Here is a 27,796-nt window from a genome sequence, read left to right as displayed (position 1 = left end):
AAATACAAAATTAATTATAAATCATGTATTTTTTTAATATGAAATAATTAAGATTACTTAAATTTGTAATACATAATAATTATACATTTATATAGGTTTTATTTTAAAATGAAGTCCAATAAGAGAAAATACTAAGCATTTCAAATCTTGTACAAGATAATAGAAACATCTTAATCCTTCTGGATCCCGTGATTGATTTACATCTAATAATGAACCAGTTTTTGAAGTAGTAAATGATATATGTTCATCACCAATTACTATTTCTAGTTCTTGACGTCCAACACGGTCTGGTTGTGGCCATAAAGAATCATCTTCTTGCATTATTTCAGAATCTTGAATAATCCTCTTCAATTCCTCCATCACACATTGATGCACATATGCTTCTTTTCGAATCATTGTATCATTTTTATAATTTGAATTATTTGCGTATCGCAATTTACCGTCAGGTCTAAATTCAAATTCAAGAAATTCGTGACCGAATTTTCCTTTATGACCCACATAATAGCGTATATAAAAATCTGTTGACATTATGACAACAATTTATTGATATTTCACCTAAAATGATAAATTCACAATTTATATTTTAATATAATATATATATTAAAAACGACATAAATTACAGAGGTTATTTTATGTACCTTAATATTTTTTTCCTTATGCAATAAATTGATATTATTATTTATTCTATAAAGATGTAATTCTTTAATAATTTTAATAAGTTTTTAACAGTGTTGTATTGTTACACATGGCAATGTAAAACAAATATTTTTAAACAATGGAAGTATATCGTACATTAAACTGTAAGTGTGAGTGTTATAGCGTTATGGTTGCCAAGCCACAAAACAAACAAAATATAGAATAGATTTACTATTTAGTGGGGTTTTGTGTCCTAAATTTTGTGTTTTTTAAATTATCGATCATATTATCCTATCATAATTCAATTTTTTAAGCATATTTTTAAGTTTTGAATATTTTGAATTGGCTATAAATATATTTTATTATTTAATAACTCTTACAAAAAAATCTAAAGATATATTCGATAATCGAAGTAATTAATCAAAAAATCAAAATAATATTAATCCTCATGTATCAATTCAATGAGTTATATAAAAAAAAATATTATTTAATTTTATTTTTAATATTTTTAAACATATAATTTTATCAATTATCGAATAACTTAGATATAACATATAAAAATACAAAAATATACTACGTAAAATATATATAAACATATAAAAATTGAACCAAATAAATTCTTTTAAACATATAAATTTTAGCAATTATAAAAAAAAAGATCAAATATGCGAAAAAAGAGAAATAGAGTAAAAATTATGAAATCAGCATCTCTAAAGATAAAATATAGATAAAGAAAACAAATAATAAAAAAGAATAGACAGAGTAAGAATTAACTATTAATACCATTTTTTGTGTTTTAAAAATATTTTTTTAAAATAATAATAAGATAAAATAGAATTTGAGAATCAGTGCTATTTTTTAACATTTTTAGAAAAATATTTTTAATATTCAAGGGATGATGCTAATAATAGTTAATCTTATCTTTACTGTTTTCTATTATTTGTTTTCCTTGTCTATGCATGTTTTTATAATATTCTAGAAATGACATTAATTTCACTTTAATTTTTCAATTTTTCAACAGATAAAATTATATTTTTAGAATTAAAACTATTGAAAAAATAATTTGAAATTCTAAAAAATGATAGCTGTAATAAATTAATTATTTCTTTATGCTAATATATTAACATTAGGAACTTTGTCATTTTTTCATCAATTTATTTAATTTTATTGTTTTATATTTATCTTTTATATATTTATTTATGTCATATTTTTAAGAAATATATATATATATATATATGATATAATGATATATAAAAATACAAAAATATATTTTACAAATTATAAATATAACTACATTTAAAATAAATATAATACATAACACGAATATAATACAAATTATATTATACATGATGTAAATATATTGAATGATAAATCTATTCTAAGATATTGTAATCGATTATTAAGGCGATTCATATGTAATTGCAATATTATATAAAATGATTCAGTTTCCACATTTTTTACAGTTTATAATTTTAAATTTATGAGCCTTACAATTATTTTATCAATCATAACAATGTTTATGTTAAATTTTTTAAATTTAGGATCTTTTAATTTTTAAAAATTTGATAAAAGAAAATTTAAGAAAAGTTATATTCTATAAAAAATATCGACTAGCAAATAAAATATTAATAAATTATAATTTTATGTAAAGAATATTAAAATAAATTATTTTTAATTTTATATTTTAAAAATGCGATGTTAAAAACTAATAATTTTACAAATTTTGTATAATGTAAAGCATCTTAAGCTCGAAATTTAAATAAACTTCATTATACTTGTCGCGAATCTACCTTTGTAACAGAACATCGTTCAGTAGTGATCCAGTGACACCTGAATTAAGTTATTTGCCACGCAATTGTCTCATTTTGTCTCGAATTAATAATTTTGATTGTATCAAGAATCATAATAATCAAGAAATCGGATTATTCTTCGTATATTTTTTGCAATGGAAACTATCAACAAGAAATGTAACACTAGTGACATGTGCAAATATTAAAATAAATCGAGTAAATGAGTGAAATGTTTATGATATCAACTTTGATGTATGTACCAGGGTAGTAAATTAAAGGATGAAATTATTTTGCTCGACGAGTTCACATAATTTAAACTCGTCATAGCAAAAATTTGATTAAACATCGTTTATTGATAATGAACAAAACTCATATGGATAAAAGACTGAATCAGTTGCCAACTTGGCTGTGGACTAATTCCACTACTTTACCACCAATCTATAAAATGGTATGGGAAGCAGTACGGGAAGATAAAATCAGAACAAATGGAATACAAACCGAACTATTAGTTGATACTAACAAAGTCTTTCCTTTATTGCTCACAAGTCAACTTCCCACAGAAGTTCTTGGACACATATGGAATTTAGCAAATCAAAAATATGCTGGACAGCTCACAGAGCAAGAATTATATATTGTTCTTGCTCTTGTTGCTGCAGCACAAGCTTCTTATACATTTAATAGTCTAGATATATTACATTTACTTCCATTTCCACCTACTCCATATTTAAATATTGAATGTTTAATGAATCTACAGCCTATAACACAAATGAATTCTGCAGCTAAATTTCAAAATGATCAAGATAATACTGAAATTGGATTTATTGCCTCAGATGAAAAATATTCTTTAGAGACTAAAGGAAAAATGAAATTACAACAAGGAATCATATCTTCAGATTTAAATGTGCAAATGGCAAACAATGTACCTGGAAAAATTTCATGTTTTGATAATAAATCTTATGTCTCTTCTACTACAATATGGGATACCAATAATATATTAAGAGATGCAAAACAAACTTCCCGCCTTCAATTAGATTCTAAACCAGCAACAGATTTGTGTGATGACTTTTCTGAGTTTCAAAGTGCTCCAATCCCTAATATTTCTAACATTCCCATTTGGGATACTAAACAAGGTTCAGCTATTGGAAGTAGACTTGCAAATCATAATTTAGGTGTTAAAAAACCAATGGAAAAGTCAAAAAAAAATAATATAAATGCTAAATCTGTTCATGGCACTACTACTATTCAAACGCGTATTACATCAATACCATTAACTACAATATCTCAAAGCAAAGATCAGTCAACATTAGATTGTTTATCAGATTTATTTCCTAAGTGTACAATAAAAAATCAATCTAAAACAGTAATTCTTAAGGATACAGTGATAAGAAATAATGATCCGCCCAAGGACCATAGTGAAAATGTAAAAGATTATACAAATACAGAAATTGTACATTTAAATGATAAAGATGTTTTGAATAAGTTAGAATGGATCGATAAGGTATTTTATTATATAAATTACATTAATTGTACTAAAAGTTTAAAGTTTATATAAATTTATTATAGTTTAATTATAAATGTATAATTAGGCTCAATCAGCAACATTGGAACCCACTCAGCAGGATCTTATGAATCTCCAACTTGTTGAAGATAAATATAGTGCCTTGCGTGCATTGGTTCAAGAAACAAGTATATCAACTGAACCAGATTCAAACGCAAGTTACAATAATCAATCAACTGATGAATTTGGAGAATTTGTATCTGCAGAACAACCTGTTAATACTCCTGCCATAAATGCTTTAGATACTGACAATTTTGTTGATATTTTTACTGATTTTGAGTTTAAATCTACTAACAATAATACAAATGCAGCAGATTTTAATTTTATGCCAGATATTTCTGAATCATTTGACAATCTTAAGCTTGAGGATAACATAGAAGAACGCTCTTTAGAGATAGGTAATTAATATTGCAAGTTATTTATTCTATTGTTTTTTACATTATAAATAGTATAATATAATAGCTATATTTTATTTTAAGGGAAAGCTCTTCAAAAGGAAGATGCCATATCAATTAATAGTATAGAATTTATGAATGGTGCATCAAATGCATTAACTCGATCAGGATCTGTGCCTAGTTTAGATCTTAAGTCTTTCTTACCTTCAAATACAGAAGATGAACAAGTAATGGATACTACACACCAGGTTAATTTTCTTATATTTTTAATATATGTCTAAAAGGATAATATAAAAAATAATTTAATTTATATAATTTTATAGTCAGAATATTGGGAATGGAAGCAATATATGGAAAGCTGTGTATTATTGTTACAAATAGCTGCAAATATATTTACAAATATTAATTCAGAACTTATATTGCACGAAGTTTTAAATTCAGCACAAGGATATAATTTTCTTTGTAGTAAGTAATATTGTAAAAATTTACTAAATAAAATGAACTCTCAAAGAATTTATTAATTTTTTTATAATATTTTAAAATGAATAATGCTATTATTGAATTTTTTTTTTAAATCAGATTTAGCTGAAGTCGCAGCTGTTTGTAGACGAGTTAATTTTTCATATAAAGAAATGGATATTAATATAATAGGTTTTGATGAACTTTTAATGGACATTGATCGAATTTGGGCAGAAATGGAACCATTTTATGCAAATATACCAGTAAGATATTCTTATATTTATTAATTTTTATTAATTCAAAGTTTTAAATTTGTACATTATGTTTTTATAATAACGTTTTTATAATAACATTATAATAAATTTCAGATCGTTACGGAATTACCAGCTTGGCCTTTACATCAAGGAGAAGCCATTTGTTGCTCACTTTGTTTAACGGTTATTACCAGCGGCAGAGTAGTATATAACGAGAATAATTATCACGTTACTTGTGCAAATCTATGGCTTAATTGTGTAAATAGTAATTTGCCCGTGATGCGGCATCCCGTTTATTCTCATTTGAACACATGTCCAGGTAACAATCATATTTGATATTGATCTGTATTAGAGAAAAAAGACAAAAACTTGCGTTCGAAAATTTTTTAATGTACACATATTAATTTACTATATGAAGATTTATAGCAAACCAGAGTGAATTAACTTTATATTTAATTAATGATTAGAAAATCAAACATTAACATTTTTTAAAAATTATCTAATATAAATGCGGTTTTAAAAAATCTGGGAAATGTTTATGATAAGAAAAAGTGGATTCCACATCAATTGTACATATTCTTTAAAAATCGAACATTTTCAAAATCGTATTAACTAGTTCTTTTAAAATTCTGTACAGATATCAAAAAATTTAACGGAAATATTAATATACTATAATCTTTTGGAATTAGAAAAAAAGCAAAAGAATCGCGAACAAATCTTACAAAAATCTTAAATATAGTCAAAAAGATTGAAAGAATTTCAATAGAATTCTGAAAATCTGAACAAAAGTTCATATCAATCAAATCGAATATAATATTTTCGTGAAGATCTTATAAAATTCTTAGTGCAAATTATGAAATAAGTAATTAGATTATTCTTAATTAAATAATATTAAAAAAAAAATACAGTAGTTATCTTACAATTTTTGAAATTATCGTTGACTTGTATCGCGCGGTCTATACACTATTCCTCTGCTTTTCATCTCTCTTATAACACCTGCTGGCAATCGACCTGATACTGATATTGCATACACACCTTTACAAAATCGATCTGAAAAAAAAAAACAAATCGAATCTCAATTCTAATATCAAATATTTATAATTTTGAACAACAAATTTTGTCCATTTTGTTTTAAGTTAAATTAAGAAAAAAATTATAAAACATAAAAATAACATGTAAAAAAATTATTGCAAAATATAATGAAATTAAAATATGTTAAAATTAGAATCTTATGTACGCACATAAGCATGTTCCTTAATTATACATAATATCATATATTAATGAAAATTCTGTATAAATGTATAATACTTAATATTAAGAATCTCAGACACGAAAATTTATTAAATTGCAATATATATATATATATATTTTGCAATTTAATATTTAATTATTTTATATTAGTTGCATCTTTTGTATTGAAATATTGGCTTAAAATCTTGTACAAAGTGCTGCCTTTCAATACATTTACATATATAATATAAAACATGATTTAGATTATTGTTATTTGCACTGCCAAAACAGATTATTGGAACAGAAAAAAGAAAGATTAATATATCAAAAATTTAATGAAATATTAATGAAATAAAAAATACCAGTTTAGAATATGATTTACTATGAAATAATGTAACTTATAATTTTGTAAAAGTGTACAAAAATAAAATAACAATATTTCTTTTGCTTAACCTTAACTTATTAAGTGTAAATATAAATTTATTACTTACTTATTCTTTGCCACTTGCATACCCAACTATCCTCAGGACTCATTGCTGCAATCATACTAAAAAATAATATTAATTTTATTTAAAATAAAGAAAATATATTTATTATATATATAAAAATTTTATTATTTAAATGACTTACCCATCAAAATTAGAACTGGTACAATCAAAAACGTTATCTTTATTATTTTTCATACGTAAAAATTCATCGCAATTATCGCAACCATCGAATTCAAATTGATCAAATGTCTACAATAAAATGAAAATTTTTAATAATTTAATTTCACACAAAAATTATGATAAAAAATACAAAAATATATACCTTAACCAAAGAACATACTAAACAAGCTCTTAATCCACGTAACTCTTTCGGAACTGTTTCCATGGACATCTTTAATATTTTATATTATAATTTTTGTTTAATCTTTTGATAAAAAATATTTTTGTTGAACAAATAATAATAGTTAATATATTATAAATAACATGACATTCCACGAATGGATCAAAAAAATTTTCACAAACCCTCACTGAGACACAGACGTCAACTAAATAAGAGAAATGGGAAATGAGAATATAAAGATTACATCTGGCATGGAGAAGGAAACCATTAACATTGGTAAAAGAATGTGTACTTGACAACATAATATGATAAATAACGCCATCTACCTGATGATATCACATACATATATAATATATAAAAATGGCGAGAAGAAAATTTTCTAGCAACTTATTTTATTGATATTTCAAATTTTCATATATGACAAAATAAATAAATAAATTAAAATTTTTATAATTATATATTATGCTGATTAATTTTAAAAAAAATTTTTTTTTTTAATTTTATTTACAATATTTTAGAGTGTTCATAAATATATCTAATATTCGTATTTTAATAAAAATCTGATATTTATTTAAATTTTAATAATATTTTAAAAAATAATTTCTCTGTTTTTTTGAGAATCATTAAAATAATTTTATATTTATATATTTATATTAATTATCATAAAAATTATCCGTTAATTTTAAATTATTATTGCGTTATAAAAATAACATTTTTGAGACAGAAGTAATGCTTTAAAGCGGGAAAATAGTACATTATATATATATTGAAGTTTATTGTACAGTTGTAAACGCAGGATGAAGGTTATTTTTTATTTGAACTATATCTATTTTAAAAATTATAATCTGAAAATATAAGTATCATTTTAATATTTTGTACATACGTTCAGCGTTACAATAATAACTGAATTATTTTATTGACTCGCGTTTTTAAAGGCTATTATCATGAAACCTGGTACAAAGGTTTCTGCCGCCAAAACTGTTACTCCTGAGGTTAGTATAATAATAAAAATTTTAATACAATAATTTTTATAAAAGATGAAAATATTTCTTGCATTTAATTATATTGAAATTTTATTGTTTTGGAGTAAAATAAATATTTTAATTTATGAAACTATTATTTTGTTTTGTTAAATTTTTTATTTCTCTACGAATTTTGAATATTAATTAACTGTCGTTTTAAATTTATCAATAAATTCTTAAAATTGTATGTAATTGTATGTAATATATAAATATATAAATATAAATATATTTATATATTTAAAATATATAAATATATAAGTATATATATATATAAGTAAATAAATATATAAGTATATAAGTATATAGTAATATATAAATATATAAAGATTTTTTTGTTTATTTTGTATAATATAATAAATCATTATCTTTTTTTTTATTAATTATTCATTCATTCTTAATGAACATATAATGTTCATTCTTAATGAATATATAATATATGATTCAAGCAACACAATGCATGTGAATGCTTTATCATACATCATATATTTTTATCTTTATTGAAACAGGATAAGGTCAGAAAGTCTTTGCACGTTTTGCAGCCAGCAGCAACTGATAAAGAAAATTTAGTTGGTGGTGGAAGGAGGATGCTTAGATCTGCTCTTCCAGCAAAGGAAACAATAAAAAAGTAAATAAATTTTATAATTTTTTTTATATTCCATACTTAAATGTAAATATATTATTCAAATTAATAAAAATTTCATTTAGTGAAGTGAAAGAAAAACCAAAAATTGATGAAAAGCCAAAACGTAAAAAAATAGTTTTAAAAGATAAAGCTGTACAAACTGCAAGAGGAGGAAAAATAAAAATTGAAGTTGAAGATTTAACATCTGAAGGTATATTTTTGTTAAAAACAAAAGTTAAAAATAAAAAAAAAATTATTTTATACCATTGTTAATTTGATAATTTTTCATATTTACATTAGCTGGTCCTAGTGAAAATTATTGGGAAGTATTAGCTGAAAGACGACGGATAGCGCTTGAAGATGCTTTAGAAGATAACAAAGAATTGACTGAACGTGTTGAAACATTAGAAGAAGAAAATCGTATTTATAAAGAAATGTTAGATGAATCTAGAGCACTGGTTGAAGTTTTACAGGTATAATCATAAGCAATCTTTTACTTATAACATTTAAAATATTTTTATAACCAACTATGTATAATTAAATATAATTTATTTTATAGGAAATGATTGGAGAAGATAGAAATGATATAAATAATTCCCTAGAAGATACGATTTAATTTAATATTATGCAATCAAATACTAATTAGTGCCTTAACATCTTGATTCTTTAAATATTAAATGTTTTTTGATTTGAGGCCAAATATAATGGATAATATATAGATTTATTAATAATAAATATTAATAGATTGCATAATCTGAATTAAAATTCAAATAAAGCTTTTATAAGCTAGAAATGTAAGATTTTTTTTTATATAGTTATTTCTTTTTAATTGTTCATGATTATTTGTATGTATGTACTGAATTAATTAAGACTATGACTGCGAATATAGTTGTATTTACTCAGAATAGTATCTAATATAATATAAATATATTTTTGATTATAATTAATAAACTGGTTTTTTAATATTCTTTATTTTTTTTTGTACCTTCTAATTAAAAAATTTATGATCTATATTACTTTATTGTTAACAAAAAATAATGATATTAATCGAACTTAACATCACATATTTATTTAACAAATCTTTGGCGTAAAAAATTTTAAATTTCATTCAAAACATCAATATAAATTTCATTTTGATAATAACTGATGATTTGTTCACAATAACGCATCAGATACAATATTATATATATATATTCAAGAAAGCTGTTTTATTTGCATCACATCTTTTAATGAAAATAATTAAGAATTATCATCAGAAGGCATAAAAATCGTGCATAAAAATGTTACTGAACGTATTACTAAATATGAGATGCACAAAAGTATACTTTTTTATTTAGTATTTCTTCATTATTCTTTGTTCTAAAATTTTACTTCAAATTTATTTTCTTCTCATGTTTGAAGAATTGATTTTGAAGAATGATTTTTTGATAATATTTATTCAAAAAAATAGCAGATTGAATCCACGAATCGTAAGGCGGTTGAAAATCAGGTGTGCATTGTGAAAACGCTATTAAAAAGCGTTAAAATCAATTCTTAATCTTCGTCTTTAAAGCGGCGATAAATAGATTGCACATAGGTAAAGACGCACTTCCAATCTGGTCGACGCATCATTACCATATCTTCAACATCAAGTAGTGGTGCGATCCCGGCGAGTTCACTATGAAAAAATTTTCAATTATTCAATTTTAAAAATAAAAATTTTATTAAATAATTATAAATTAAAAGGATTTTAAAGAAAATTTTCAGAATTTTTTGAGAAATAAAATATTTAAGCTTAAATTGTATTATAACATTCATAGTTAATTATTCAAAATAATTATTTATCTAATAATAATCCTTTCTTTTCCTTTCATATGTTTTCCCTAATTATTTTAATTAGAGATTTATCATATCTTTTTTATTATATTCTATATTATAGATTTATAAAAAAAATGCTTTTGAAAATTATATATATATAAAAAAAGAGAATGTTTAAAAAATACTTTGAAAAGAAAAATGAAGAAATATATATATTATAAGAAAATATTTTTTATATAAGCTTACTCGGCTTTTTTAAACGCCAACTCAAAATTCATTCTACGATTCTCTGGTTGTAGCGAGTAAAAGTCGAAAGCGTCTGGTCTGAAGTGATGAAGCAGAGCGCAAAACGCCAATCCGTTGTTCCAGCTCGTCGAGAAATTATCTAATTGTACATTCTGCAATAAAAAATATAATCATACCATAATTGATGCGCAATTTTGATGCTACCAATGTATAATTATTTCTCATTCTTTTCTTTCAGAACTGTTTTTTTCTGTAAATAACATATATACGAGTGTGTGAACTCGAGAAGTTCCATTTGCAAAACGAATTTACCTCGTATTCTTTGGTTTTGGAACGGCACCACGCCAGTAGCCGCTCTTTTATTTGTACCGCGTTGTCCCGTACTGTTGGTTCGGTAAACTTGAATCGAAACTCTGTTGCCGGTGATTTTACAGGACTAAATATAGAAGAAATATAGAAGAAAAATTCATCAATTTCAAAGAGATCAAAAGTGCTTAAAAATATAAAATTTATTATTAAAATTATTGGAAAATATAATGTTTATGATATTTATAATATTAATATATGTATATATTAATAATAACGATTATAGAAAAATATAGAATAAATATCGAAGGCAAATAATCGTTATTGTTTGTTTGAACTATTTATAATAGAAATAAAATCTAAGAAATATCTTTATGATGAATATAAATGGATAATGAGGATTGAAGATAATCTAATCATAAACAGAATTATTGGTAAGTCTTTTTAACTATCAATTATTAAAATTAAAATGAAATGTTAAAATGAAATAAAACTTGAAAATGCTCTAACAAAAATGGTCTATCATTATATTGCCTAAATGAATAGCATAGCATTTTTAAAAGGAAATAGAAAAAGAGATGCCTTTCGTTAAGAAGATTATGCTAAACAATAAGATGTATTTTTTTTTAGATTTTTAGAAAAGAATATTTATTTTACAGTTTAGAAAAAAAAAAGATCCTTTTTTCTAACATACATAAATATTGTATATTGTAGTCTAATAGTATTATTTGATAGTTAATTTAAATAATGTAATTATTATTTTAATTTAAACTTTGAATTCTAATAATTTTAATATTTTTAAATACTTTAGTACTAATAACTATCATTAGTTATTTTAATAGTAATGCTTTTCTTATTATTTAAAAAATATATTTGATATAGTACTATTAAAATAGTTACGTTTCTTTTAATACCGAAAGAGATAGAAAAAACTTTTTCGTTGTCTAATAATATCGATTCTTTCATCAATAATAAAAGCGAAAATACCTATTGTATAAATAAACAACGCTTGTAAATAGTATTCAATTACCTAGGTGACGAAGCGGCGCTATTTTGTCTATCGAGTTCACGAAACTTGGCAAACGGTGATAGCGGCTTCTTGCGAGCTGAAAAACGAATAAAATTATTTAAATCAAGAAAACATTATCATTGTTGTAAAACTTAATTGAAACTCATTTTATCAATGTTAATTATCTATATCTAATTAAAAATTTGTCAATAAAAATCTTTGCGCATGTGAGAATTATTAGAAGGATTTGGCAAAGTTCAATAAAAAAATTCAAAAATTAAAAAAAAATTTTCGTTTCTCAACCTCGTCGCCATTTCTCGATCAGAGGTTTTCTTTTTTTTTCAAATCAATATAACCAATAAATAACAATATATTATTATAATACATCATTATTTCAAAAATTATTTTTCATTTTTGATTTTGTGATTCGAGTCGCAACGAGGCGATGACGAAATCGCTCCAATAGCAAGAAACACGTGGAGCTAGATTTTAAAACTAAAAAATTCCTAATCTAAACTGTGTGTTTTCTGTGTTCATGTGAGAAACGTTAGCAATAAAACTTTTAGATAAAGTGCAATAGGTTCAATTCGTGCGTTTTACGCGTTCACATAAATATTTATATTTATGTATGTGTATGCATATATTAAACACACGAAAGTAGAGATTCGTATAAATACAATGGTATTTTCTCGACGAAACGCAAAAGTGTAAAAATTAAGTTATCAGAAATAATTCTTCATTGATTTTGCAAACTTGGAAAAAAACTTGAAAAAAACTTGGAAACTTGGCTGGCGCATCTCTTGATTTTCTTTCTTTCTCTGTGTTTATAATCTCCAAATAAATGCACGTGTAGTACAGTATAAGGCGCGCTATTTTTATATCGATAGAGGACGAATTGCTTCTACGTCAATCGAAGAGCCATTCGCTGTTTATCATAAGTTCCTGATAAAAAATACAGTAAGAGAGCTTTTTTCCTGAAAATTTTAATATTTTTATTTGATAACTTTTAATTAATATTGTTAATATTATTAATATTATTAATATTTAATTATTATATGATTTTTAAATAAGTCTTTCAATTCTTTTTGTTTCATATTTTATGTTTAAATTAATGAAATTGTGATCTTTGTAAATAATTTGTGATTTTATTTTTGTAATTTGTGTAAAAATAATTTTTATGATCTGATTAGTAAAAAAATGAGCGAGTGAGTTGTTAATAAAATGAATTTTAATCATATGGCTAGTATATATGAATATATTCTCCTCCATTTTTTAGTTTGGAGAGATAACAATCAATATATTATCAGTACATATTATATTATTCATTTTTGCCAAGTATCCAAGCATTGAGTATAAAATAAAACTATTATGCTAATTAAAGATTATCAAACCTTCGTTTTTTTAATTCATGAAATTAAGTATTTGATCCTTTTGAATAAATTTTAATGCGTTTTTTTTTATTATATTATAATTAGATTCGTTAGTTTCAAACAATTTCAAATTATGTGTGTTGTCGCCTGTTTGGTGAGAGGACGTTATCTAAATTTCTGAAATTAAATTTTTATAATATTAATACTAATACTACTTATTTTAACTACTTATTTTAATAAGTGTATAAATTAAATAAATTGCATATAATAATTTATATAAATTACCTGTAATATATTAAATAAATTTAAAAGAAAATAAATTTTTTATTAAAAACTTTAAGATGTATCATTTTAACTATCTTTTCTAAACAAACATTTAAAAAAAAATTTTGTAAAAAAAGATATAATAAAAAAACTTTATAGAAAAATTTATTAGAAAAAAAAACTAAAAAAAAATCAATAAAAAAATTTAATCAAAATTTTGATCTATTATTCTTTAATGATTCATGCATTAATTTATCAATCATTAATAAATTAATTTATTACAACGATTGAAATAGTAATTTGATGATACTGATTGATTATTATTTTGATTTAATAATTCAACGAAGAAAGTAAATAGAAAAAACAAAAATTTTTTAAAGTAAAATTGAGTTAAAATATTCAAATAGCGTCCTCCACTGTATTTTATAGTATCTAGATATATAATATATAATACTAATATATGCTACTCTTCAAACTTCGTGCACATTTCGGCTGGTGCAAGCTACACGCTACTGCGCGTCAAAAAAGGATCAACAAAGAAGGGCTGTGACTCACTGCTTTATTCGGGCTTTGGCACGACCTTCTAGCGACTCTGAATGTCCGTCCACAAAACGTGTTCGCGCATAGAGCGCGACTCGAAGCTTATTAAAAAAAGAATAAAAAAAGAGAAGAAAAGAAAAAAAGAAATATAAAACAAACAAGAGTGAAAAGCATACACAGGGTGTTTCTTCGGCATGAAACAAGAAACTTTCTCCGTGAGAGAACGCTTGATACACGAGCAATAATCAGTTTAGTATTCAGTTTTGTCTCCTCAACGAATAACTTTCAGTATTAGCTGATCCTCTTTGTCGAAATCCATATAGATCCACTGTTTTGAGCTCCTTTTTTATTTCATTGTGTAATTACTCTGAATTTTTTACTCTTTTTATTTCTATTTATTAAGATTACTTTTTTTTGTTTTCACTTCACTTTTTTTTGATACTTTCAAAGTTTCACTGTCTTCTCTATGACACAACGCTGTTAATTAATTGATCTCTACTAAATTAATGTAATAATATCATTTTTATAAATGTCTTTTTCTGTTTGTTAATTTTTAAAAGATACTCCATAGCGTCACAAGTAAATCGAACTAATTGTTTATATCGATAAAATGTTTCGATTAAACACGATACTAGAGACCTCTTCTGGAATTGAAGGACAATTACAACTATCGACAACAAGAATCCTTGGGATACAACAGTTCTTCTAGCTAGGCCAAAAAATAGATCTCACCATAGAAAAATCCTATATGGTAACTTGTATTTCTCGAATACAAGCCATTATATAAACGAAGAATACAATGATTCAAATCAGTATAGTATATCAATAATTACTGATTATCAGTCCTCGTGGCTTCTTCGAATAAATCGTCGAATACTTTGTCAACGTCTGCAGTATTCACATTCAATAATGGCATTTGTTGAGGTGTTGGTATTAAAACATGTAATTTTTCTTCGGACAAACCAGGCATAGTACGACTACGAGATAATTCAAGCATTCCTTTAGATGCAAATCTAGGAGATCTTCTATGTTTCATAGAATCCTTTGTTTCAACAATGTCACTTGGCTGATCGAAGTATTGTCTAATCTTATCCTCCATTTTCTTCACACTATCTGCCATAGAGGACGCTTCAAATTGTTTAGATCTCAATTTTTGAGAAGATGGTGATCTTGGCTTTGGTGGTTTCGGAAACGAGGACAGTGATGCTGGTGCATTTACACGAGAAGTTCGAGGATAACGATTAGAAATAGCCAACTGATGCCAGGATTCTGATTTCGATAATACTATGGATCTAGAAGGTTTCGTTGCACAGGATACTAAATATTCGTCACTAGAATCATTTGGAGCCATTCCATTTGGAACAGGTGAACGTTCTTTATGAATTGATTTTGTTTGAGAGTTCGGCGTCTGTTCGTAGGCTTCCCTGAGAGCACCCACTCTATTCGCAATCATTGGACTTGGTGAATGTACTCGAGATGTCTCTGGTTTCTTCTGAGAAACAGGTGTTAGATATTTGATGAATCGATTTGATTTTTGAGAGCCTGAGGATCGATCAAAATTTACAGATTGATTGAAAGTCTGTTCTTGATGAATGGTATGTATGGATTTATTAAAATTAGATTGTTGAAGAGGAATATTCTTTTGAGATACGTTTATAGGTTGGTTATGATTTTGTTGTTGGTGAGTTGTCGTAAAATTCATCGATTGATCGGAAAACTTTTGCTGATAACTCTGAACTAAGTTAGGAGATTGACTTTTTTGATTAATAGTCAAATGTTGTCCAAAATTAGAAATTTGAGGCTGATCATTTAGAGAAGTGATTTCATTTTGCAGACGACGAACCAAACTCTGTTGCAATAAGTTATGTCGACGGATTTCATCTTCTGAGGCAATAGTCTCGTTAGTTGGCGGTCTGGATCTGGTCCATGACCATTGAGAAGGTGATGGAGATGAAGATGTTCTAGAATCCACTGCTATTTCTTCTGATCGAGGTTCAGGACTATCTACCGACGATGCTACCGTTCCAATAGCACATGTATATCTTGTAACCACTCCAATTTCCGGACTGATATCTTGATTTTGAATATTTTGATCATTTGGGAAATCAGAACTTTCTACAGGCCAATCTGATGTTTTCTGATGATTTTTGCATTCTTCTCGTGCATTTAATACTTCATCCGATTGATTGTAATCAGATAAATTAGACAAAATAGGAGAAATAAGAGAAGAAGAATAATCTTGATTATCCGTATTTTCAGTCTGATAATTCTTCACCGGATTTTCAATTGATTTTTGATAATTTTGAGTTCCCAGAAAAGGTACAATCTCCTTAAAATCCTGTTCATTAATAACATGATCAGGGATCATTACAGAACTATTGAACTCAGAATCATTGGATACAGTATGGTAATTTTGGTTATGATCCAAAATAAATCTCTGACGATCTTCAGATGTCTGATCAGAATCAGACTGTTCATAACATAAAGATGTCCACTGTTTTCCACTATCTATATCATTTACTGATATTACTGGTTTATTCAATTCGCTGGAAGTCTGCACAGCAACATTGTTGCAAATTAAATTCTGATTTTTTGAGATTCTAGGTGCTACTCTGAACGATCTCTCTTCATTTTGATAATTTTCGTCGATTCCAGTTTGAACAGCCACAGATGAACTATCTCTTAGAATGGCATCAGCAAAACTATCTTCATCATATTTGTGTTCTTTTCCACTTTTTATGATTTCAAGCTTCTCCTTGGATACTCGACGTTCCATCGAAGGATACTGATAGGTTTGAACACGTTTATCTGGTACTACTTTAAAGGAAATCTTACCATCCACTATTCCAGGAAGTCTGTCCCGTTGAATCAATTCTTGTTGATGTTGTTCTTCCAGTTTCTTTGATTCCATGGAAAAAGTTTTGCCAACGAATGGAGCGAATTGCTTGCAAAATGATCGATAATCCAATTTACCGTTTTCTGTGACCGTGCCATTGGATTTGCTCTCGTTTTTTTCATGTTCGATCCATGGAGATCGAACAAAACTAGATTTTTCCGGATAGTTTCTGGAGGGTTTTGAAGATGGCTGTGTGGTTTCTCGATCAAACATCATTCTAGCCTTTTCTTTCAACGTGCTTGTCGGCATTGGAACATTTTTCGGCCAATGATACGATAATGGAACATTTGACGGAGATCCTGATTTTTCTATTTTACGAAAAGGAGAAGATGGCGCGTGTCTGAAACCCGTAGTTGTGTCCATCTTCGTCATTCGAGGATCATAATTTGGATTAGTATTAGAATAAATTTGTGTTTGAGGTGAACTTGGGAACATTTTATTTGCACGAAATTTTAAAGACGGTTTAATTTCTCTTTCATCTATTGCAGATGATTTATCGAAGGCAGTCTTGATATTAGAGAATCTACTGTTCCAATTTTCATTAGTCAATGATGACATATCCATAGTTTGTCCAATGGTTTTAAATGGAACTACTGAGGAAACTGATGGTACTTCGTTATTCTTATTAATCAGGGCCAAAAATTTTCTATCATTTTCCGTTTTAGGTTGAAATGTAGGCACAATAACATTGACCGAGTTGAAAGTTGTCTTGTCTCCAACGTTAATTGGTTTCCTCAAAGAAACACAACCTGCAGTCTCGTGACCAAGACTTTCCGCTTGAAGCTTCAAGTAACTAGGAATATCAATAGTATTTGCACGTTTGATTTTTGATTTCTTTGCACTGAACTTGTTAGCACCACCGTATTTTCCACTCCCTGAAGCCGATAATTCAGCACGTTGTTTGAGTATAGACGCTAATTTACTTACACGACTTCTTTCCTCACTATCTTCAACAATATTATTTTCGTTATTTTCTTTTTCTTGATAATTATTAACTCGATATTGAGTCTGATACATATTTAAATCTCTATTATTCTTACTATCTGCAATATCCATTTGTTGTATTCCTCGAAACACACAATTGTCTCTGATCTCCTTATTTTTATCCTCTAACAATTGACGTTGATTGATCGCATCCTTTGTGCATTTGTCACGAATCTCTTCTGGTTTCTTATCTATTATGTTAATCACATTATCTCCATTTCCAGATACATTCGGATCTTTCTGCTCCTTAGTAACCAGCGTAATATCCTTCAAAGGTAAGATATTCTTTTCTTCCTCTAACCACTTTCTAGCTTTAGCCAATTCTTCCGTGGAAACACCTATAGTATGTCTGGTTCCTCTTCGTCTTCTGCTCGAGGATGTCGATGGTAATACCGATGATATTTTCTCTTTAGTTTTTTCCTCAGGCACTTGTAGTCTGGACAATAAACTCGATACCAGTCTTAACAATTGTAATTTACTTGTAGGATCGGAAGCAGCACCGTGTTTAGCTAGCGCAGCCACATCAATCTTCTCCAAGGTCTCGCGAAGACGCGACAGAGCAGTTTGTATGTCCGATAACAACAGATCCTCCAAAAACTTGAGATCCTTTTTTAATTCCGGCTCTTTGCAGTTGCCCAACGCTTGTTCCATCGAATTGCGCATCCGGAAGTCCTCCTCAGAATCGATGCCGGAGTCCTCGAGCACAGCTGGCGGCTCATCGTCGCGACGACTCCCTAGGGAAAGCTCGAGCGCCGCGCGTAGACGATCTACCAGATGTGGTAATGAATTCCACTCACCGACTGGCGCGTTTCGTCCATCGATGGTGGTACCTGTCGTGGTCGACGTATTCGTGGCTTCTTCTTTTCTCGTTGCGTTCTCTTCGAGTCTCGAGACGCCTTTGTCGTTGTCGTCCACGGTTCCCGTGCTCGAACCCGCTGAAAAAGAAACGACACGAAGCAAGGGTTGAACCCAACAGACGAGCTGAAGAACTTGTGAGACAGCACATGAGGTATACACGAGAGGAAGTTTATTTTTCTTGTTTGTCGATTCGTTTTTTTTCCTATCGTTTTTTTGTCTTTGTTTTCTTTTATTTTTTTTTTGTTTCAATTTCTTTACAGTGAGGTAAGAAGTTAAAAGTTGTATGCATGAAGAATAAAATATAATCATGTGTTGGTTCGAGACATGGCAAGAGAAGAGAGAAGAAACGTGGAACGCCTGAAACGCGTTTTCGCGAGGAGGAGCCGCTTGGCTTGACCGGCAGTCGCGCTCGCTTTATTTAAAAGCCACGGGATTCTCCGCGAGGATTTATTTTCGGTCGCTCGTTCAACGCCTCGTGGCTACCCACCAGAAGAGAGAGGCTTGACGAATCGTGAACGAAGCCGCGAGACAAGAGATCGGTGCCGGATGGGGCCGGCTAATTCAAACTGAATACTATCCAGCATATTTCGTTATCTTATAATTTCAAAATATTTTTTAAAATATTCTCTAGTTTCTCTAGTTGTCATTATTCATGTAGATCGATAATAATAGATGATCGATATTTGTGTATAAGGAGTTAAATTTTTGTTTTTTGGTAGTTTAACTTGTTTGATAAGGAGCCAGATGGATCAACCTCTTCGTTATTACATAATGATAGATTTTATACATAATGTTGATGGAATTGGTCCAGCTTTTTAATTTCTTGTTAATGAAATTATCTTCGATTCATTAAAAATATTTTTTGAAATGTATTCGGTAATCATTATAAATTTATCCATTCTAAATTTCAGTAGATTTTATATTATAATAATTATTATATTAAATTGTCAGTCATTTTTAATAGTCTCTGTGTCACAATCATTGATAACAATCATCGAGAGAAAAGAAGAATTAAAATGAATGAAATTAAATCACAATTTAATCCTAAATAACAATGGACTAAATTAAATAGAAGATATAATGATTCTTCAAATCACTTTGCATTTCAATTTACACGCAATTAACGACGCGGAATGTTGAGCTAAATACATTCGACTCGAAACAGGTGATCCATCTATCCTTGAATTACTATGCGTCACGAACCTGCTTGGGTGCCCTCTTTCTTCTCTGCTTCGTTCGATTTCCTCTCGTTCTCCACGAATATTTCTTTTTCCTTTTTCTCTTGGTATAGTTCTTCCTTAGTCTCTTCCGGATATTCTTTTACAGTTTCTTTTGGAATATTCTCATAAGTGTTTAAATAATGTACAGAGTTGGATTTTCTGCTTTCTCCCTCTATGATACTCTGGAAATCATGGTTTTCCACGACGGATTGAATATCTGAAAAAATTTCACAGATATTAAAGTGGAAATATCAGAAATGAACATAGAATTAAATATTCTGTCAGTGTGATTCATTATAAAATGAAATTTCTTTATCAATAATACAAAAATAATAATTCCAAAAGGATGTAAATGAAATTTTTTAAGAACTTTGATTAAAAATGTTTTAATTTATAAGTGGATATAAATGATTAAGTAGAGTCGTCATATTATTAATTTCTCATGAAAATAAATATATTTATTATTTATTAAAAAGAAAGAATAGAAATTCAAAAATTAAATATTAATAAACACTTTGGTCAAATTGGTCATTCATTCATGAGAAATATTAGCAGTAGCAAATATTTTTTAAATTTCGTTATCCTATTAAATATATTAATTAACATTAGAACTATCATTTTTGATATATATCAAAATATTGGAAATCAAATTAGATTATTTAGCCTAATTTAATTGTTTCTTTTTAATTGAGTTTCAATAAAAATAAATTGTGAAATTTGTGAAATTAATGAAAACATCAATAAATTTGATTTCCAAAATTAGCATATTTTCAGTAATTATAAATTTTCATATTGACAAGTTTGATAATTCTAATATTAATTAATTACCAAGTAATATTACTTAAATGATGTGACAAAATGTAAGCATTTAGATAATAAATGCCAATAATTAATTAACTTTCTTGTTTATTGATTAATTCTTTTTAATATCAGTATAAATTATCAATAATATTTTCATTTTCTTTATATCATACATTTGTAACATAGCAGCAATGGTTACATTGCAGGAAGATGTACGCATTTTATTCCATTTTAATTTTGTTTTTTTTTTTTTAATGCTTTATTTTAGTAAAGAGATAACGTGCAAAGAGCATCTTTCAATTGTGATAAAGTAAAAAGTAGTCAGAATCAGAATTGAGAAATGAAAGAAAATAAGAGATAGTGTTTCGTTAATTATGTTATATATTTGAAAAAGAAAAGAATCATTTGAATGCCTTTTCAGATTCGTTCAGTAGCCACGATTATCATACATTTTTCCCTGAGTTCTTGTCGACGTATCGTTCATTATTCTATCATACGATATTCGAATAATTCTAGGCCAGAAATATTCAAAGAATATCGTGACACCAGCTCGTCACAAAGAAGACCTCACCTTCCGCCTCTGACATTTTGATCCTCCGGATCTTCAACTGGCCGCCTGGAACCGAAATCAAACATAATTCTATAGCGAGCTATCGATATCATAAGATTATATTAAAATGTAAAAATAAATAAAAAAAATAATAAATATGAAGAAATAATCTTTTTGTATCTTTTTTTCGATTTGTTACGAAAAAGATATCACTTTTTATTTTTCATTTCACATTTATTAATAAAAATTTAATTTATGAATTTAATCTCTTTGAAATTAAGAAAAAAAAAGAATTTTTTACTTTTTGTTTCAGTTTTTATTTAACCACGACATTGAGCCACTTTCAGCCGATGACCACATTCATTCTACGCGATTTAACAGTATCCGGCGCGTTTTCGAGATTTCTGATCTTGCGTTTCCGCGAAACAACTGAATATGATCGCGTCTGGGTCCAGAATGTTAAATGACCGACTCTAGGTCTAGCCAGCGTATTTCTCGATCGCAGAGAAGGTTGGCGGCTGTTTCGGAGGCAAGCCTCGCGCGAAAATAACTTTGACCTGTTTTCGCGTATACGGAAATTAGGAAGTCTTCGCTGTGATTCTATGCTTTACGCGCCATGCTCTCGATACGATATATCGATACTCGAAATCGTGACTCGCAAATTATTCAAATGTCGATTTCGATATTTCGATAATTTTATTTCGATAATTTTATTTCGATAGTTTTATTTCGATAGTTCGATAGTTTCGTTTCCTGATGCATAGAATAGTTTGATATAATACCAATAATGTTTAATTTAATATTAGAATTAATGATGAAACTAAGTGAAATTAATTAATTCACAGATTTTTGTTTGAAATTATTAAAAATCCACAAGTCCCTTTGACAAAACAATGTTAGTATTCAATTATTTTCATGATGTAAGTATTCTAACTTTAATCATTTTTATACAATATATATATTAAAATATATATTATAATTGGTTAATATTTATTAACATTAATATGTTAACAGTGAATAAAATAAAAAGAAATTTAAGAAATAAACAATTTAGAAAATAATTATTTTTTATCGTCGAGAATTTCTAGTTATAGATACTGAATTTTTAGTTATAGATACTGAAAATAGATGACTATCAAACTTAATGAATTATTTTTCTGGAATTCAGAGATTAAACATTGGAAAATAAATCAAAATTATAAAACAATTCTGTCATCTAATAAAAAATAATACTGAAAATAAGATAGTAAGAACAAAATATCAAAAAGTAACAAAATATCAAAAACAATGTGTTTGATTAATGCACAAATACAAAATATAATATCTAAAGTTATGATACATCAAAGGTAATTCTCTTCTTTAATTATTCAAAATTATAAATAGAAAAATGAATATATATATAACTAAAACAACATACATTATTATAAAATTTTCATTATTACTTGAAATTTGAATTAGAATATTATTAAAAATATATTTAAAGTAAAACTTTTACAAAAAATATTATTATATTTTTAATATTATATTTGTATACAAAATTTGTACACATTAATATAAATTATATTCGATTATCTATTATATACATCATCTTTTAAATCATACATATATAGAATAAAAAAATCGATTGGAATAAAAGTGTTTTAGTCTTCATTTATTCTGGTATCATCAACTGCGAATCTTTTTAGAACTCGAGTTAAACAAACATCCTCCAGTTGTTGCTATACCATAATAAATATTTCCACGAGTATTGCGTAATACACGTTTACTCATTCACTTCTTTCACGTAAAAGATCAACGCAAAATCTATAAATCCGTGTGTGTTATATTATAAACGTCTCTCCGGCATTATTCCAATCGTTCGGTAACATTTTGGTCACTCGGCAAAGTTATTCGTGTTAATGCCTTAGAATAGCAAGAAAAGGGTAGGGAAAGAGCGACAAACATTCGTACAACGTGATCATAAAGATTATTTTGAGAAACGAACGAGTTTCTATACTTTCTGCGCTTTTGTGACAAACTATTTATAAACTTTATGAAAGTAAAAATAGTTAGGTATATTATCGTAGACTATAATTGTAAATAATTATGAATAATTGTAAATCATAATAATAAAAGGATATAAAATAAATTGTTAATCATTAGTACTTCAAGTGAGATAATTTTGCAATAATTGAATATTAATTTCTTTTTTCAGATCATTTAAATATTGTTTAAATATTTAAATTTTGTTTAAATATTTTTAATATTGAAAAATATCAACTTTAATATAGTTTTAAATGTTTCTATATTTAAAATGTATATATTTTGAAAAATCTGTGAGAGATTCAGTAATCTCATTTGAATCTTTAAGTTTCTAGATTTTGAAAGAGTTAAAGGTAATAATAGTAATAATAAAGAATTACAATGTTTGGATCAATTTTATTTCTGAAGTTTCAAGCTTGTGTCAAGCTTTTAAGAAATATTTATTAAGTGCAATAATGAATCTTTGGATGATACCCAGTTTCAGAAATCTAATTTTGTTAATAGTAATAAATCTATGCATAACATATGATTTTTGATTCATTTTTTTGCGTTTACTAAACAGTTTATTAAACATTTACTTTTTCTGCTTTTAGAAATATACTTCCTAGCCAAAAACAATTGTTTTTTAATCAACATATATTTATATTATATTTCTTGTTATAAGTATTAAAAATTTTATACTTGCGAATTTTTATACAAAATGATATAATTGATTTCAGATTACAGGAGATTAATTAGTGAAAAAATTTAGGATATAATTAATACATATCACTCACAGTAATAGTACAATTTATTTTTTCAAAATTTGCAATATTTGAGTTATTGATGTAAAAATAATTATTTTGATATTTTTTTACTTGAAAAGTTTTTAATTACATACAAATTTATAATTTATAATACATGCAAATTCTTTATTATTTTATTTGATTTTGCAAGTTTATCTCATTCGTTCATAAATGTCTCAATAGTTATGAAAGGAGGTATATTTCTTCTCCTACTTCCAACATTCCATCACGTATACACATTCATATATTCTTAACACTAGAAGTTAAGAAAAACTGATGTCAATGACATCCAGGCAAGAACGTTATTCAGCAAAAATCCTCTAACGTAGGAAACGAAGATAATTTACTCTTCTCGTGTAGTTAGACGATGGTGCTATCGAGGGTGAGAAAGCGGGCGAAAGTTCCGGTCAGTTTGCTTTGCACGCGAGACGACCATGATAGGCAACTGCGTCCTACCATGAGGCTGTATTGCTTTATAAATAGTTCGGAGAAGTTTCACCGTGGTAGACGGCTCTCGATACCACCTCGAGAAAGCACCTTCATCGGTCTTCCTCGAGCTTTAGCGAATTTATTAACCCATTAAAGACCAACCAGTTGAATTAATCTAGTATTTACTATTTCTAAATTCGATTTGCAATCTCTCTTCCAATCTTTTTACATTATTGAATTCTATTTTTTGACATTTATGAAATTGTTTCATTTTTTTTCATCGTTATTCGTTTTTTATTTAAAGAAATAATTAATTATTTTTCTTATATATAATGTACAAGTTTGTCATATAAATTTAGATTTTCCTTATGAAAAAATATTTCAAAGAAAATAAAAATTTAAAGGAGAACATCACAAATATTAATCATTTTAAAAGAAATTTTAAGAATAGCATACAAATTTTTAAATTCTTATTTGAAGTGACAAGTAATTAATCATTGAGAAAAATGTGTATGTAAAAATTATTTTAAATATATGATGTAAAAAGAAAAGTAAGAATACATGAAATCTTATTTGAAAAAGGACATTCCATATCCATTATCTCAATAAAACAATATATTAATTATTAGTACATTCGATTCTATAATTAATATTGCATTTATGCAACATTTACGCATTTATTTCACTGTTTGATCCTTAATAGGTTAATCAAAATACGCGTATGCCTCGCGACCTTCCGTTTCCATTGCCTGTACAAGCGATCAAATTCGAGGCGATCGGCCACACGGTCTGCTCTTCGTGGACGTCTGCCAAACGGGCGGTTTGTTGCTCGAAAGCTGCCCGATTTTGGCAACGTACGCGTTTCAATCATCAAGAGCACACGACACAACGGAATCGATTGCGATGCGATGATGAGTCCCTCTTTCTTGGCGGGTCTTCTTCCGCTTTAAAACTCTTGCTCTATTTTAAACCAATTAAATTCTCTGTCGAAATCACGGCCTCTTCCATCCTTCTCCTTACTATTTTCTCTACCGTTCATTTTTTATTCCTCAACATATATGTCTCAAATCATGGACGAGAAGGAAGCTCGGATATTCCACAGAGATCGATGAAAAATGACAAAGCGTTCGATTATTCGGACCCATTGCGAACGAATATGCGATGGTACATCGTTGCGAATTTTTATGAACTTTTCTTTTCAATTTAACAAACATATATATATTTTTAATATTGCACGCTCATCCAACTACACATGGTCACTGCTCATGGTGAAAATCGCAACGACATCGCCATCACTTGTCAGCACCGGGTCAATTAGAAGGCAAAAGAGATTATATGGTTTACCTTGAAGGGTCAGAGGAGCAGTGTCGGTGTATTGGGGGCCTACGCGCACGGGAGACTGCGCGAGGAACAGCCTCTCTGCCACCAGACTCTTCGTTCCGGTGGTTATCGTCGTCGTCGGCGGTGCTGGTGGTGGTGGAGGTGCCATAGGTGGTGGTGGCACTGTCGACGGTGGATGATGCTAGCAGCGCTGCCGTTAAAAGCTTACCGTCACCCGGCTCGAATTAGACCTCCTGAAATAGCAGCCGAGTTATTGCCGGCACTATGGACCAGCCTGGACGCATACCTCGCTATCGTGCACGTCGTGATCGCGGTGTACGCGACTACTTCCGGTACCGGACACGGATACGCGCGTGTCCACCTCTTGGCACTGCCCTCACGCCTCTGAAACACCGTCGCCTTTGTGGAGTTGATGCTTCAACATCTCGTGCGACCGGCACACCTGGCCGTAGCCGCATCAATGAAAAACGGTAGCTCGTATCCGGGATTTTACGTTCCAGTAACTCCGTTGACCAGCATTCCGTGGGTTGCTTTTATTGTGAATAGGAGGATGTGAGTCAGGTGAGAGTTCGGTTGGAGAGTTTATCGGTTCTAGCCAGTTTCTGCGTTTCAATTGGATTATTGGATGATTATTATATTGAAATATTATTATACAATAATGTTATTATATATAATTTACTTATTTAATTAAGATGCATTTAAGATTGAATTATATTGAGTAGGAGTGAAATATATATAGGAGTGAAAAATATATGAAACTAAAAAGAAACTTTCTAAGAAAGATTCGTTTAAATATTATATTTCATATTAAAAATTATATTATAGATAAATAACTAGATAAGAAGAATTGTAAACAATCCAATAAATATCTCCACAATAGACAATAATAATTGCTTAAATTTTATTGAACAAAGCTATTATTATTATTTTCTTAATAAATTTTTTCAATTTGAATTATAAAAAATGGATCTAAAATAAAATAAAGTAATGGATCTGATTCAAAAGTTAAATGGATTAAATGGTACTGACTTTCCATAGATAAGGAGCATGTAATTTTGGAATATTTTCTTTAATAGTCAAATCTAAATACTATTGTTGAATAATCTTAATTATTTCTGAAATTCAATTACATACTTACAATTACATACTTGCCATTTATGTCACTTATTCATTTTCTTTTTCATAATTTTAAAGTAATTCGCTTGTCTTGAATTAAAATGAACTGTATGAATATTATTTAATTGGTAGAATAAATTTAAATTTATGATAATTTTGTTTTAATATTGTTGCTCGATCTGATCATCAAAATCTTACTTTAATAATGTCTTTTAACATCTTCAATGTCCTAAAATTTTTCAATTATCTATTATATAATATAATATTTTGCATGAAATATGTAATATGCATAGAATATCATAATAAAATGCAAAATCTGTGAAGAAATGTAATATTTCTAATAAATAATAAATTGCTTTTATTCTTAAAAGCAACAATATCCAATATAATTATATATAATATATAATTTTAGTTTCAAATAATAAAATATAATAAATTAATATTTTTTTTATCTTGAAACAATTATAT

General features: G+C 27.5%; 5 protein-coding genes across 9 annotated transcripts; 2 read left to right on the top strand and 3 right to left on the bottom strand.

Moving 5' to 3' along the window:
- Positions 1–21: 21 nt before the first annotated feature.
- LOC122712666 (protein mago nashi homolog) lies at positions 22–891 on the bottom strand. The gene is made up of 2 exons (XM_043932474.1): positions 639–891; positions 22–555 (listed from the first exon to the last, which is right to left on the bottom strand). Exon 2 carries the CDS (start codon positions 526–528, stop codon positions 88–90), a length of 441 nt encoding a protein of 146 aa, XP_043788409.1. The 5' UTR covers positions 529–555; positions 639–891; the 3' UTR covers positions 22–87.
- Positions 892–2,421: 1,530 nt separating this feature from the next.
- Positions 2,422–5,428, top strand: LOC122712613 (synergin gamma-like). The gene is made up of 6 exons (XM_043932393.1): positions 2,422–3,924; positions 4,013–4,382; positions 4,464–4,627; positions 4,703–4,844; positions 4,959–5,101; positions 5,207–5,428. Exons 1-6 carry the CDS (start codon positions 2,785–2,787, stop codon positions 5,426–5,428), a joined length of 2,181 nt encoding a protein of 726 aa, XP_043788328.1. The 5' UTR covers positions 2,422–2,784.
- LOC122712615 (transcription elongation factor SPT4) lies at positions 5,297–7,388 on the bottom strand. 2 transcript variants are annotated; one of them, XM_043932394.1, is made up of 5 exons: positions 7,133–7,381; positions 6,953–7,059; positions 6,814–6,869; positions 6,013–6,142; positions 5,297–5,435 (listed from the first exon to the last, which is right to left on the bottom strand). In XM_043932394.1, the coding sequence occupies exons 1-4, from the start codon at positions 7,199–7,201 to the stop codon at positions 6,024–6,026; spliced, it is 351 nt and encodes a 116-aa protein (XP_043788329.1). In that variant the 5' UTR covers positions 7,202–7,381; the 3' UTR covers positions 5,297–5,435; positions 6,013–6,023. The 2 variants fall into 2 exon arrangements, with proteins under 2 accessions (XP_043788329.1, XP_043788330.1); XM_043932395.1 differs by having other exon boundaries at positions 5,329–5,435; positions 6,128–6,142; positions 7,133–7,388.
- Positions 7,389–7,859: 471 nt separating this feature from the next.
- Positions 7,860–9,791, top strand: LOC122712689 (geminin). 2 transcript variants are annotated; one of them, XM_043932496.1, is made up of 5 exons: positions 7,860–8,142; positions 8,712–8,797; positions 8,878–9,005; positions 9,095–9,267; positions 9,354–9,791. In XM_043932496.1, the coding sequence occupies exons 1-5, from the start codon at positions 8,095–8,097 to the stop codon at positions 9,408–9,410; spliced, it is 492 nt and encodes a 163-aa protein (XP_043788431.1). In that variant the 5' UTR covers positions 7,860–8,094; the 3' UTR covers positions 9,411–9,791. The 2 variants fall into 2 exon arrangements, with proteins under 2 accessions (XP_043788431.1, XP_043788430.1); XM_043932495.1 differs by having other exon boundaries at positions 8,679–8,797; positions 9,354–9,789.
- A 1,416-nt stretch (positions 9,792–11,207) lies between these two features.
- On the bottom strand, positions 11,208–26,633 carry LOC122712685. 3 transcript variants are annotated; one of them, XM_043932489.1, is made up of 7 exons: positions 26,499–26,633; positions 26,216–26,445; positions 21,657–21,701; positions 20,268–20,501; positions 14,342–19,141; positions 12,174–12,249; positions 11,208–11,273 (listed from the first exon to the last, which is right to left on the bottom strand). In XM_043932489.1, exons 2-5 carry the CDS (start codon positions 26,358–26,360, stop codon positions 15,156–15,158), a joined length of 4,410 nt encoding a protein of 1,469 aa, XP_043788424.1. In that variant the 5' UTR covers positions 26,361–26,445; positions 26,499–26,633; the 3' UTR covers positions 11,208–11,273; positions 12,174–12,249; positions 14,342–15,155. The 3 variants fall into 3 exon arrangements, with proteins under 3 accessions (XP_043788424.1, XP_043788426.1, XP_043788425.1); XM_043932491.1 differs by lacking the exons at positions 26,216–26,445; positions 26,499–26,633 and adding an exon at positions 21,937–22,075; XM_043932490.1 differs by lacking the exon at positions 26,499–26,633 and having other exon boundaries at positions 11,210–11,273; positions 14,503–19,141; positions 26,216–26,360.
- Positions 26,634–27,796: the final 1,163 nt, after the last annotated feature.

This window comes from Apis laboriosa, unplaced genomic scaffold, assembly GCF_014066325.1.
Source record: "Apis laboriosa isolate Shangri-la unplaced genomic scaffold, ASM1406632v1 scaffold204_cov149, whole genome shotgun sequence".
Taxonomy (NCBI): domain Eukaryota; kingdom Metazoa; phylum Arthropoda; class Insecta; order Hymenoptera; family Apidae; genus Apis; species Apis laboriosa.
Note: the sequence above shows the minus strand (reverse complement) of the source record. Positions and strands in the feature narration are given on the sequence as shown.

Coding starts and splice junctions, on each gene's coding strand:
- LOC122712685 (XM_043932489.1), bottom strand. CDS start 26,360: ATGGCACCTCCACCACCACCAGCACCGCCGACGACGACGATAACCACC. Junction 21,702..26,215: donor TGCTCCTCTGACCCTTCAAG/GTAAACCATATA, acceptor TTTCGGTTCCAG/GCGGCCAGTTGAAGATCCGG. Junction 20,502..21,656: donor CAAAATGTCAGAGGCGGAAG/GTGAGGTCTTCT, acceptor AAATTTTTTCAG/ATATTCAATCCGTCGTGGAA.
- LOC122712615 (XM_043932394.1), bottom strand. CDS start 7,201: ATGTCCATGGAAACAGTTCCGAAAGAGTTACGTGGATTAAGAGCTTGT. Junction 6,870..6,952: donor ACCAGTTCTAATTTTGATGG/GTAAGTCATTTA, acceptor ATTATTTTTTAG/TATGATTGCAGCAATGAGTC. Junction 6,143..6,813: donor ATGCAAGTGGCAAAGAATAA/GTAAGTAATAAA, acceptor TTTTTTTTTCAG/ATCGATTTTGTAAAGGTGTG.
- LOC122712689 (XM_043932495.1), top strand. CDS start 8,095: ATGAAACCTGGTACAAAGGTTTCTGCCGCCAAAACTGTTACTCCTGAG. Junction 8,798..8,877: donor GCAAAGGAAACAATAAAAAA/GTAAATAAATTT, acceptor AATTTCATTTAG/TGAAGTGAAAGAAAAACCAA. Junction 9,006..9,094: donor TGAAGATTTAACATCTGAAG/GTATATTTTTGT, acceptor TATTTACATTAG/CTGGTCCTAGTGAAAATTAT.
- LOC122712613 (XM_043932393.1), top strand. CDS start 2,785: ATGAACAAAACTCATATGGATAAAAGACTGAATCAGTTGCCAACTTGG. Junction 3,925..4,012: donor AGTTAGAATGGATCGATAAG/GTATTTTATTAT, acceptor ATGTATAATTAG/GCTCAATCAGCAACATTGGA. Junction 4,628..4,702: donor TAATGGATACTACACACCAG/GTTAATTTTCTT, acceptor ATAATTTTATAG/TCAGAATATTGGGAATGGAA.
- LOC122712666 (XM_043932474.1), bottom strand. CDS start 528: ATGTCAACAGATTTTTATATACGCTATTATGTGGGTCATAAAGGAAAA.